The sequence below is a fragment of the Ruditapes philippinarum genome, unplaced genomic scaffold (genome assembly GCF_026571515.1).
Source record: "Ruditapes philippinarum isolate M1 unplaced genomic scaffold, ASM2657151v2 ctg11124_1_1_1_1, whole genome shotgun sequence".
Classification (NCBI taxonomy): domain Eukaryota; kingdom Metazoa; phylum Mollusca; class Bivalvia; order Venerida; family Veneridae; genus Ruditapes; species Ruditapes philippinarum.
The window spans coordinates 15,516-29,694 of record NW_026866844.1 but is presented as its reverse complement, the minus strand read 5'-3'; the positions used below and the strand labels follow the sequence as shown (position 1 = coordinate 29,694).

Genomic DNA, 14,179 nt, shown 5'->3' with positions numbered 1-14,179 from the left:
TTGGACAAAATAGACTGAATACTTGGAATCGAAATAAAATACGGGAAGGTAATTATTCCTCGCGAAAAATCACTGACAATGTTCGTTGCTGCAAGAGGTAAATTTTATATGTCGTTTTTATCTAAAACATTTAATCTTATCAATTTATTTATTTATTTATTGAATAAATTTGTTTCATTCGTTCGTTGTTCATTCATTCATTCATTCATTCATTCATTCATTCATTCATTCATTCATTCATTCATTCATTCAATCATATATCCATTCATTCATTCATATTTATTAATGTCTTTCTTTCATTCTTTCTTTTTCTTTCTTTCTTTCTTTCTTTCTTATTCTTTCTTTTTTTCTTTCTTTATCTTTCTTTCTTTCTTTCTTAATCTTTCTTTCTTTCTTTCTGTCTTTCTTTCTTTCTTTCTTTCTTTCTTTCTTTCTTTCTTTCTTTCGACGTGTTTCAATTGTTTTAAAATTTACAAGTAATGGAATTATCATTTTAGCCTTTAAGGCCGACGAGTGCTCAAAAGTCAGGACTACTTAGTTTGCTGCGGCTATTAGATTTTTGGTACGGCATATTCCGGTTGGGCCTTTTCCACAAGACACGATCACAAATAAGGAAACCGCTCCAAGGTAATTGTAACTTTTAAAGCACCGAGTTTCTAGCACTTTTAACAAATTTTTGATTTTTGATGTGTTATATTTAATAGGCATTTTTGCAACACTAACGCTTCAACCATAATATGAAAGTTTGATATGATTGTTATATTGATATTTTCGGTGGTTTTCATAATACATGATATTATAGTGATATGATTTGAAAGGAAGCAATGTTGAAAATATTTACTAACATCCAAAATTCAAACTTGACTAATTCATTATACACATTTAGCATGAAAAGGAATTAATGTTTGTAACAACCGAATTTAATGAACGCTCAGACGAGTTTGTAGGTAAGTAATATAAAACATTAACTAAATAAAATAGTTAGATTAGTTGTAAACGTGACAATTTTTTCGAAAATAATTATAAAATCTGAATACCCTATACGTTTCAGACGTCTAAATTCTATAAGTTCTCTATAAACATTTTCTAAAATGTCGCACATGATAACTGTAACCTATGTTATTTATGCAAACATTGTACAAGAAATAGTGCTTAGACTAAATGAAATTGTAAATTAGATCTTCGAACAAGGGGGAAACAATGCTGACAGATTGTTGAAGACAAAAATCTGACGTTGTTCTTTATTTAGGTATGGTCCAGCACATTGACTGCCGGAAAACTTCTTGTCATTGGAAATATCTACGATTTATTTAATATTCATTTCAAAATACATATAGTTCTATTTATTTATCAAAAAAAAAAGCCAGATTGACCATTAGCTCTTAAATCATCACAATGTATTTATAGACTGATATAAAAATATGTATTCTTCATTAAGGTATGTGCAAACACATGGGTATCCGGGAATCTAATGTCATTGAAGACACCCACATGTGTTCTCTTTGACCAGAACAAGAAATTCCATTCGTTTGGTTTCGATGCTGAAGAAGAATATGCTGGCCTAGCACTTGACAACAAACATGGCGACTACTTCTTCTTTCGAAGATTCAAGATGAAACTCTTTGATAAATTGGTAGGTAATCTCCTGCAAAAATGAAAAGGACAGAAACAAAACTTGGTTGAGTAAATACCATACTTTCTCGTTCTTAATATGTACTTAATGAAAAGTATATATTAATCAATACATGCTTTATAGTTGATATAATAACTTCAGTGTAAATTCACGATGTTCTCTTTGTCAGTATAAGTCTTATTGAATGATGATTTATTTGTACACGCAATTTCGACGGATATTGGCTTGGTTCTGGTGTTATCTGATATACCTACTTTTAGCGCTTTTTTATTTACGTGACCTTATTGGAAGAAGTACAAAACAGTTTATTAGTTTAAATAAAATATAGTATAATGAAACAAGGTTATTCTAGCTGTAAATAGAGGATATTCGAGTTTTTTTCCCTATAAATACATGATTTATTTTCATAGAGTGGCATGATAATTTTCATGTCACAAGATGAAAATAAATCATGTATTTATATAAAAAAAACTTAAATTTTCTGTTTATTATATACATATTTTTCTCTTTTTTTGACATTATAGACATTACAATTTGAAAGTCTTTCTCTAAAATTTTGTGTTCTAGCAGAATTTAAAAGAAAATTGTCCGGCGAGTCACCAGTGAAAATACGTAAAATATGTTTCACTGCCGTGAAAAATAACTTTTATTTATAGTGAAAAATAGGGAAAATGAAAATACGCATTTTATTTTACGAATATTGCTCAATATATCATAAATAAGTGTAAATTAATACCAGTTACAGCTACATGTATATATTACGGAATACCGTTAGGGCATTCGTAGTTATACGTTAAAATATATAGGGCGCCAATGCGATAGTGCGACAGTGCGATGACGACAATGCGACAGTGCGATGACGACAATGCGACAGTGCGATGGCGACAATGCCATCGCACTGTCGCATTGTCGTCATCGCACTATCTTATTGTCGTCATTTATGGTAAGGCAGGGGTTCAGAGACAGCCTATGCTGTCCTTCAGCCCATTCCATCAGGGGAAGGACGGCAGAAGACTGTCTCGGGCACCCCGGCGGCGCCCTGTCTCAACAGGGAGGGGGGATACTAGTATCCTACGTTACCGGGGAGGAGCTCTGGTTGACTCCAGGTTCCCTTGTCAATAAATTTTGAAATATCAAACATAGTTCCATCTGTTCTTCTTTTCATAACATATTTTTATAAATAACAGTTTTGGTACGGGTTGACCTGAGCGTGTGGACTGGCCTTACATCGGGAAAATACCCGTTACCAGCTGTATTCATGGCAAATTCCAACAGCAATTAATTATTTGATTCAAATCTAAAAGTATACCTTTAAAAACTCTCAACCCGAATGAATTCAAACAAATTAATAAGGTAAAATGAATATAATTGTGTTACCAATTTATCTATAAGGATTAGTGGCAATTATTTTAAATGTATTTTACTTTTTATATCTTAAAAAATCAAAATTTTTTTAATTTATAAATTTAGGGTCCCAAAAAGCCCTCTACCATTAGTGTACAGCAAAAATGTAAAAAATCTTTGTTTATCCACATTCCTGAGGGGGTCATAGGTCAAAGTCTTGAGCTTGAAGTCAGAATCGGATAGTAAATGGACCAATGGCCGCATAGGAGACAATTGCTCTCAACCAATGAGAGAGCACGTATCAAATCCTCTGTTCGGCATGAAAAACGATAAAGTAGATTTTCGACTAAATGGTTAATATTTTAATTAAAAATTGACGTTATTTCAGTTTATAGTGATACAAGATCTATAACTATAGACTATTTTGCCCTTTAATGTATTAATTACTACATATACAGCATTTTGTATCACATTTTCAAATTTAGATTTTCTATCTTTCCCGACACCGAAAGAAGAAAATGACATATCAGATCTGATTGTATAGATCAGATATAATGTTTTTGAATATTTTATCATTTAATACATATAAACGTACATTGTTAAGAAAAACAATTTTCAAGTTATTTCAATATCAGAATAAAAATTTATCGAATGTACAAATTGACGTATCCAATAGGTTAATTCACCTCATTTTCTATCCAACACGAAAAGAAGAAAATGGGGTATCAGATCTTAAATAATTTGAATAAGATCTGACAAAACCAAACACTTCTTCATTAAATAATAATGCTGGACATTGTAGAAAAAATGGTTTCTTTTATAAATATGTCCCCATCAATAAAATTATGGGCTCATAAAAATAAGGTATTCGCGAAGGAAATTTTTTCATATTTTCTTCTATGGTATTTTCCAACAACCCAATGAAATTGAAGTATTCTCAAATTAACACAAATTAACAGAAATACAACAATATGATTGGTCACAACTATTGTGTACAATAAAAGGTTTATTCTCTTCTATTTTCGTAAACTTAAAATACTTTTCGTCTCGTTTAACATCATTATATGTGGTGGTTGGTCCATCTATCCGATTCTGATAAAGGTTTGAGTGATTTATTAGTGCGTGGTCCGCGAGCTCACATTTTCTCCAGCAAAATGATGAATATATTAAGATATAATTAATGCCGTAAAATGAAACTTTACAAGATAAATACAAGGTAGTCTAACTAGACAAAACTTTTTTGATATATTAGGTTAAGACGCGAACATATAAACAATACGCGAGGGGTAGTTGCCTAAGCTATATACTACAGTATAGTATACTGTACGTGAGTTTGGACAAATATTTTTATATTTTAAATTTTTGAGTCAGTGCACAGCCATTGTATAAAGTGTACATAACCTATTTTTAAGTGTTTATTTTTAAAAGTGGCCCTAATAAGTGGCCGTGAAACGGTGCTATTATGGAAGTTTATTTATTTATTTATTTTGTAATTTTATTGCTATGTAATTTTAATTGAATAATTTCTTAAAATAGGCTGTGCACTAGACTATTTTTACCATACAGTCTCATGGTTATTATCAAAATTGGGAGGTGCTGGCTACAGATTACCCATAATGTCAAAAAAAGACTCCATATTGTATATATCCCCTTGCCCCCCGCCCCGTGTTATTTATTATCTATCTTTTTTTTTATTCCCTGTATATATAAACTAGTATTCTTAATACTAGTAAACGTGAAACCCGTGCCCCCATATGGAGCAATACGTTTATCACGGGTTCACTCAAGCATGAGATTTTCTTAAATATGTTACATAAAGACTATCTCATCACATTATGGGTAACCAAGTTATTATTATTAGCCATATTTGGGACTTAGATTTTTTTTTCTTATTCTTCTATGAATTGTTTAAGTAATAGAAGATTAATTATTATGTGTGATATCTAGATGCATAATAATTTATAGACCATGAGACAGTGATAAATAGATAAGGCCGTTTCCACCACATTTTAACTTTCATATTTGTTTTAATTTTGAAATAAAGTTGGTAAAAACACGTATACATTGGATGCAATGTGGTGGAAACGGCCTTATCTATTTATCACTGTCTCATGGTCTATAAATTATTATGCATCTAGATATCACACATAATAATTAATCTTCTATTACTTAAACAATTCATAGAAGAATAAGAAAAAATCTAAGTCCCAAATATGGCTAATAATAATAACTTGGTTACCCATAATGTGATGAGATAGTCTTTATGTAACATATTTAAGAAAATCTCATGCTTGAGTGAACCCGTGATAAACGTATTGCTCCATATGGGGGCACGGGTTCACGTTTACTAGTATTAAGGATACTAGTTATATATATACAGGAATAAAAAAGATAGATAATAAAAATAACACGGGGCGGGGGGCAAAGGGATATATACAATATGGAGTCTTTTTTGACATTATGGGTAATCTGTAGCCAGCACCTCCCAATTTTGATAATAACCATGAGACTGTATGGTAAAAATAGTTTAGTGCACAGCCTATTTAAGAAATTATTCAATTAAAATTACATAGCAATAAAATTACAAAATAAGTAGATAAATAAACTTCATAATAGCACCGTTTCACGGCCACTTATTAGGGCCACTTTTAAAAATAAACACTTAAAAATAGGTTATGTACACTTTATACAATGGCTGTGCACTGACTCAAAAATTTAAAATATAAAATATTTATCCAAACTCACGTACAGTATACTATACTGTAGTATATAGCTTAGGCAACTACCCCTCGCGTATTGTTTATATGTTCGCGTCTTAACCTTATATATCAAAAAGTTTTGTCTAGTTAGACTACCTTGTATTTATCTTGTAAAGTTTCATTTTACGGCATTGATTATATCTTAATATATTCATCTTTTTGCTGGAGAAAATGTGAGCTCGCGGACCACGCACTAATAAATCACTCAAACCTTTATCAGAATCGGATAGATGGACCAACCACCACATATAATGATGTTAAACGAGACGAAAAGTATTTTAAATTTACGAAAATAGAGTTGGTAAAAACACGTATACATTGGATGCAACGGGCACCTGCTAAATCTCTATCACGTTCGCGCGACAAACTTGTCGATATAGGTCAATCCGAAAATTAAGAAAATTTGCAAATTATCACAAAACCGGATTGACCTCCTTATTTTGTAAACAGAGAATTTTCGGCCAATGAGAACAAAGGAGGCAATCCTCTCTAAACCAATCAAAAATTAACTTTATAAAGCGGGTGTTCGGTAGAACCTACAAAAATTACAAAATTTAAAACAAAACTCTGCTAATTACAAACATGTAATTAATTATATTGCATACCAATGTATACGGTTTAATAACATTTAAATAGAAACCAAACAGTCAGCCCACAATGAATTGGTCAGAAAACGTTCCTGACATGCCTTCTTCGCAAGTCTGCGAACTCTACAATATAGGTAACATTTTAAAATTTTTTAGGTATACTAAATATTAGATAGACCTGTTATAAAAGACGGTAACTTCTATAAACGTCTTGGCCAATTTTAAAATAAGTGCTTTTTAATAATTTAATTTTAGAAGTCTTAAATCTTAGTATGGGATTGCCCCATCTTCCTCCCATGGCAGAGGTTGTACGTAGTGACTACCCTGTCATGGGGGATATGGTATGCACATAAACACATGTACGGATATAACAATAAGTAATTAAACATCAGCTCCCCCTTTTTTAAAAAGGTTATAAATGAAGTATATGCTCGCCCATATGGTCTCTTTCCGGTGGCGAGGGTAAACAAACCCAAACACACACACACAAATTGTCGTCATCGCACTGTCGCATTGTCGCACTGTCGTCATCGTATTATCGCACTATCGCCATCGCATTGTCGCACTGTCGTCATCGCGTTATCGCATTGTCGACTATCGCCTTCTGGTGGACGGTTCTAAACTGCTGGCGAATAAGCTGACGGTATAGAATATGGGATAATTTTACTTTTGTCAATAAATCTTTTTCTTCTTATTTTTTCTTTTCCTTTTTATTATTTTTTTTGTTTGTTTATTTTCTATATACTAATAATGTTTAAATAAAATTATAAATTTATAATAAGAAACATTTGATATATAAATACTGAAAGAGTTATACATAGACGTAAAATGTAATGGGCAAATCAGTGGTTAACTGAAGTTATGTATTTTTCACTTTCCAAAAATAATCGCGACACCCCTGATATTTACTTCCAAAATAATCATCTTATTTTTGTTCATTCTCACAAGCATTTAGGTGTTACATTAAGTGATGATGGTACATGACATCAACATATTTCGAATATAACTAATTCAACCTCAAAAATTCTTTGTTCAATGCGAATGCTAAAGTTTAAATTAAAAAGAAAAACACTTAATCAAATCTATATAGCCTATTTAAGACCGATTATTGAATATGCATCTATAGTGTGGGACAGTTGTACTGTGTATGAACAAAATTCACTTGAAAGCATTCAATACGATGCTGCTCGAATTGAAACTTATGGAAAGCCTTGACTGTCTTATAATTATAAACCTGAACATTGTTATGTCCAAATAGCAATATATTGAGTCAACCTTTCCTTATACAAGGTCCACTCATCAATATATTATGTGGATCCATCTTTATATGTAGTCAACTGAACAATATATGATGTCAATGTGTCTTTATATGATGCCAATATATCATTAAACGATGTGCATTTTTGAATATATTATTTGGAACCATCCTTATATAAGGTCAAAATAACAATATATTATGTCAGTCTGTCCTTATATGATGTCAGTCTGTCATTATATGATGTGAAGTTATGAATATATTATGTGGAATAATAATTATATAGAGTCAACATTATATGATGTCAATCTATTAATATACGCTGTGCATTTTTCAGTATATTATGTACAATAGTCTTTATATAGAGTCAACTTAACAATATATGATGTACATGTGTCCATATATGATGTAAATCTTTCATTATACGATGTGCATTAATGGATATATTGTGTGGAACCATCTTTATATAGAGTCAAAATAACATTATATTATGTAGAACCGTCTTTATATAGAGTCAACTTAACATTATATGATGTGAACACGTCCTTATATGATGTCAATCTTTCATTATACGATGTGCATTAATGAATATATCATGTGGAACCGTCTTTATATAGAGTCATAATAACAGTATATTATGTCAATATGTCCTTATACGATGTCAGTCTTTCATTATATGATGTGCAATTACGAATATATTAAGTGGAACCATTCTTATATAGAGTCAAAACAACACTATATTATGTAAAATTGTCTTTATATAGAGTCAGCTGAACAATTTAGATACAATTTACTTTGAGTTTTCCCACTGTTGCCACGAACGGTGCATAGTGAGATGTTACCCGGTAAATTTAACCCCTTCAGTATAATGACAGAAGCACACGATATAATGATGTTTGCACTTCATATAAAGCAGCGGTCGTATAACAATAGATGCACATCGTATAATAAAAGATTGACATAATATATTGATAAGTTGACTGTATATAATGATGCAACCACATAATATGTTCATAAATGCACATCGTATAATAATAGATGCACATCGTATAATGAAAGATTGACATAATATATTGATAAGTTGGCTGTATATAATAATTCTACCACATCATATACTAGTATTCATAAATTCACATCGTATAATGATTGGTCGACATCATATAAAGACACATTGACATCATATATTGTTCAGTTGACTTCATATAATGATGCATCTACATAATATATTCATGAATGCACATTGTATAAAGAAAGAGTGACACAACAACGTTCACTTTTACAATCATAAGACAGTCAAGGCTTTCCATAGAAACTGGTCTAACGAGGTCAGTATCTATCGCTTTCTTCGTGAAATCGGTTGGGTATCACTTGCAGACAGAAGGAAAATGCAAAAATTAATTCTAGTTTTTAAACATAACCAAGGCGAGCTTCCCTGTTATTTAAGTGATATATTTCCAGAATTAGTTCGTAATACTAGTACATATAATTTAAGAAACAACGAAAACTACACAGCTGTTACCCGACGTCTAGAAATTTATTCAAAAATCAGTGATACCATCTTCCATTAAATTATGGAACAGTTTAGATCTTGAAACGCGAACGTCTCCTACACTTTCATCTTTCAGAACCAAAATTAAAAAAATCTTTACGCCGCCTCAAGCTCCGATATATTTCCTTACTGGTGACAGATTTTTACAAATTCACCACACACGTATTAGAAATAAGTGTAGCAATTTAAATGCTGATTTTCACTACAATCACTTACGTGACAATTCAGGAATTCGACAATTCAAATTGTGAATGCGGTTTTTATTCTGAAGACGCAGACCATTACTTTTTCAAGTGCCCATTTTATATAAACCAAAGGCTAACGTTATTTATCAATCCTCGTGATTATCACCCTCTTAGTGCCCATAAATTGCTTTTCGGTATCACTAACCTTAGTGATGAAGACAATAATAAGTTATTCCTTCACGTTCAAAATTTCATCAAATATTCAAGGAGATTTGAAAATGACTAATTTTCAAACAATGCTTTTAAATTGTTGTCCATAACTAATATATAAATGCTGAGGACAGGAACTGGGCAGGAATCTCCTACATGGTGCTTATTCATTCATTCATTCATTCATTCATTCATTCATTCATTCATTCATTCATTCATTCATTCATTCATTCATTCATTCATTCATTCATTCATTCATTCATTCAATCAATCAATCTTTCTTTCTTTCTTTCTTTCTTCCTTTCTTTTTTTCCTTTTCTTTATTACTTTTTTTAATTCAAGTTTTGTTAGTCTTTGAACAATTTTTATAATCAAATTCTATTTTCTCAAATGATATCATATTGGCTGATATATACATTTATGGAATTCCAATTACAACAGAATTTATGCACATCTTTTAACTACAAGTGAGACGATGAGGGCAGGGCCAATTCTCTAATGTTGTTAAAACTTGTGGCTCGACCCTTTTGCTTTTTTATAATAACTATAACATCCATGTATTAACTGTAAATGTATTCGTTACTGTTTTGTAGTATGTTTACATGTGACAATGTATCTGTTTTGTATAAAATGTAAAAGCAATAAAATATGATTAAACTAAACTAAAATGTAATCAATTTTGTGAAACTTTAATATAGAATGTAATAGAAATATTTCAGATGAAAATGATCTTATGTTGACATTTAAAAGATGCAAAATAATCATTGTTTATTACTTGTATAAAAAACACAAACAAATTATATTCATAGACATTTCAAAATCACTATGTTGTGTTAATTTTTTCCATCAAACTAGTATTGAATCGTAGGAAAAGTGACAGTTCTAAGCAGGCGCTATACGATCTACACTGGCTGCCCATCAAGGCCAGAATACAATTCAAGATTCTTGTATATATGTAACTGTCACGTTGGAAATGCACCAACTTATTTGACCGACCTGCTTACACCTAAAGTTCAAAAACGTTCTCTGAGATCATCATCATTTTCAGTTGACAGTTATGAAGTGCCTTTTAATAAGTGTAAAACTTTCAGTGACAGAAGTTTCAGTACAATCGGCCCGAAACTCTGGAATGATCTTCCATTAAATATCAGACAATGCTCATCAGTTGATAGTTTCAAGAAACACTTGAAGACTCATTTCTTCAGAGACTATTTTAATCTTTTTTAGTCAAAGTCAGTAAAGTGTAGAAACTAAGAGACAATGTTTTTCTGCGCATTAACTCTGTGATGAATATCTGATTTTACAATGTATTTATTATCCAAGTAACATTTGCATGTCTTTTACCATGTCCTTTAATAATATAGCCATATTTTTAATTATTTTAAATAACATTACTTTCTTTTATTTGTGATACCATGTTTTAGATTTAGATTTAAAATTAATTGTTTTATTATTCTTAACCTACATTTATTTATTACTTTTACTGTTCTGACGTGATATTGTACAACGCCATTGAATATGTATTATATGTAGAAATAGGCGTTTAAGCAAATAAAACAGTTTCAGTTTTTCAGTATACAAAAAAGAAACAAAAACAAACAAAAAGGGAACGAAAAAAACAAACAAACAAAAAACAAGAAGATAAAAATCTATTGACAAAAGTAAAATTATTTTCCCATATTCTATACCGTCAGCTTATTCGTCAGCAGTTTATGATTGTCCATCGGAAGGCGATAGTCGACAATGCGATAACGCGATGACGACAATACGATAATGCGACAGTGCGATGACGACAATGCGATAGTGCGATGGCGACAGTACGATAGTACGATGGCGACAACGCGATAGTATTATCGCACTATGTATTGTCGCCATCGCATTATCGCACTGTCGTCATCGCGTTATCGCACTGTCGCCATAGCATTATCGCACTGTCACCATCGCACTGTCGCATTGTCGCATTATTGTACTGTCGTCATCGTATTGTCGCACTGTCTTCATCGTACTATCGCACTGTCGTCATCGCACTATATATTGTCGTCATCGCACTATCGCACTGTCGCCCTCTGGATTAGAAAGTCTAACCACGATGGCCCTAACGGTATTCCGTAATATATAAATACTTATTATTACATTTATATTTTGTCTCATTTTTGCGACGGACGCGCCCTCAGGCGCGTTCAGAGCTAAGTCATCTACATGGGATTTCGTCTGCTACACTCGCGCAAAGTGTCCTCAACCGATTAACAGCCCAAGAAAAAGTACATGAATTTGATCCTTTAAAACTCCCATACTATGTCGGGATATCTTAAAATCTTCCATAATTAGCCTTTTCAATTTCAAATTAAGTTATCCAAGTTAAAATATGGACGTATATGATTGATAAAAACGTTGTAGTCCCGTAGTATTATTGCGCAATTATGCAAATTACTGCCGAAACGATTTACCGCTGTCGAAAAAGTAGGACAGCAAATTATACTATAATAAAGGTGTAAGCTCTGAGTTCCAAGAAATTATTAGTAGGAAATAAATATTTCTTACATTATACAAAACATTATTATTAACAAATCAAAAGTTTTTTGGACTCTAGAATAACTCGCGCATTAATAAAAGAAGAACTATTTTCGTGACTCATACCGCGGGTTTAGCTGAATATTCAGCAGTTATTAATAAATTAGATACATTTTCTAGGTCACGATATGAGTTAACCTTCGCTATTCTAAAAATAGATTCTGCTTTACCTGTGCTGATTTTCGGACAGTAGGAAGTACACATTGTAAATGTTATAAACCAGCGGATACTTACTTACTTTGTTCACATGCAATACTTTTAGATATTCTATACAATTGTAAGAAGCAAACAAGTTGAAAATGTAATTTAATGTGAAAATGAAAAGGACAACTAAACAATATAGTGCTTTTAAAAAAATTGTGACATTTAGATTAAAATAAAAACGATGTGCTCTGGCCCTTGCAAATAAAAAAAATCTAAAAAATACGGTGACTATTAATTGCTGATGATTTTAACCAAAAATATTTTTAATGAGACGTACATATCCAAAAGAAATAAAAATACAAATGACTTATATTTTATTGTCTATATGCCTACTATGTTAAAACACGAAGCAATTCTAAATAACATTCTCACATGTATAATCACGGATTTATCCGTGGTATAATGTATTATGCTTGAAGTCTATTTGCATGGTTTTATTTTAGAAATATGTCGTTGAAAGTTTTTTTTCCATTTACATATCATTTCTTGGAATAAATCGATAATGACACTGATTTACAAGTTTGACCAGGGTTTTAGGCATATATTTCATTCTGCTTGAAAGTAGAAAATCTGGACTATATCAGATTGGGACACAAAATATATTGCTCCTTGTATGGAACAAATTTTCTCTGTTATATATTTTGTGTTTTATTTTTTTTCTAAAAAAAACCAAAATGTCTCCCCAGTTGCATGTCCGTCGCATTCAGTGCTGCAGCACTTTGATTTGTATAGTTTTGCAAACTGGGACATATGTAAGAAGTTGTGAAACTTTGAGCTGTTATCAACTACAGTAATATTATTTATAAACTTAGGAAAAAGTAGGCATTTAATTGTATTGTTTAGGTTACGATATTTACTTTTAAACGTTAATATTAAAATTAAAGCTAAATTTATATGTATAGATTTAAAACTAGAGCAATACATATGTTTAAATCTAAATCTAGAGCAATGTAGCTAAGGTACTCGTGAGCAATACGTAATCTATTTTGAGGCTGTCTGCCAAAAGAAAACATGTACTTAAAATGAGTTTCTTGTAGCATCTGAAAAGAAAGTTTATGTTGGAAGATGAAATGGGAAGAAAAATGCCGGCAATGGATGTATTCTCAAATTCTATAAAGTATCTGAGGGATCATCTCATGCAGAAAGTATTACAAATGCTACCAGGCATATTGGACAGTGATATCCGCTGGGTGCTTACTGTTCCTGCTATTTGGAATGATACATCGAAACAGTTTATGAGAGAAGCTGCAGTTCAGGTGAAATAGATATACGAGATTTTCCTTATATATCTCAAAGGGTAGCAAAATATGATAGCTTTTCAAACAATTTTAATAGAGCATTTCCTTAAGAGCAGGAAATAATTGAAATGTTACTTTTGTAGAGAAAACGAGTGGTTAAGCTTTAATATGAAATAAGGAAAATAGTTGGTGAAGTCTTCTTATAGAAATGATGGTGACTTTTTATGAAATTTTGGTAAAAGTAAATTATTTAGTGGAATATTTTACTTTTTTTTGCAGGGTTAAAAATCTAAAACCCCGGCTTTTGGATAAACCTTTGTTGCTCTAGAAACCGGAAGACCCTTGGGGGTTGTCGACATTTCCCCGATAAAAAGTTTGGTGGTGGTTCGAAATTTTTAAAACTTTTGGGAAAATATTTTGGTATTTGATGCGGGGGTAAGTTTTAAAAACCCCGATCTACATTTTGAATATAAAAAAGTTTATAAATTTTGTAAATTTTCATGACGAAGTGTAAAATCATCCACATTTGCGCAGCTTCAACAGCTAATATCCAAACAATGTTCCAAAAGGTTTAATACATTTATGAGTGGTAAAAGCTTTAAATATTTTCGTCACATTTGTAATTTTGTAAGATATGTTGTGAC

At 31.4% G+C, this 14,179-nt stretch overlaps 1 protein-coding gene across 1 annotated transcript; it reads left to right on the top strand.

Moving 5' to 3' along the window:
* Positions 1-1,236: 1,236 nt before the first annotated feature.
* LOC132733956 (heat shock 70 kDa protein 12B-like) lies at positions 1,237-13,577 on the top strand. Its single transcript, XM_060720652.1, has 2 exons — positions 1,237-1,633; positions 13,335-13,577. The coding sequence occupies exons 1-2, from the start codon at positions 1,472-1,474 to the stop codon at positions 13,560-13,562; spliced, it is 390 nt and encodes a 129-aa protein (XP_060576635.1). The 5' UTR covers positions 1,237-1,471; the 3' UTR covers positions 13,563-13,577.
* The last annotated feature ends 602 nt before the right edge of the window (positions 13,578-14,179 follow it).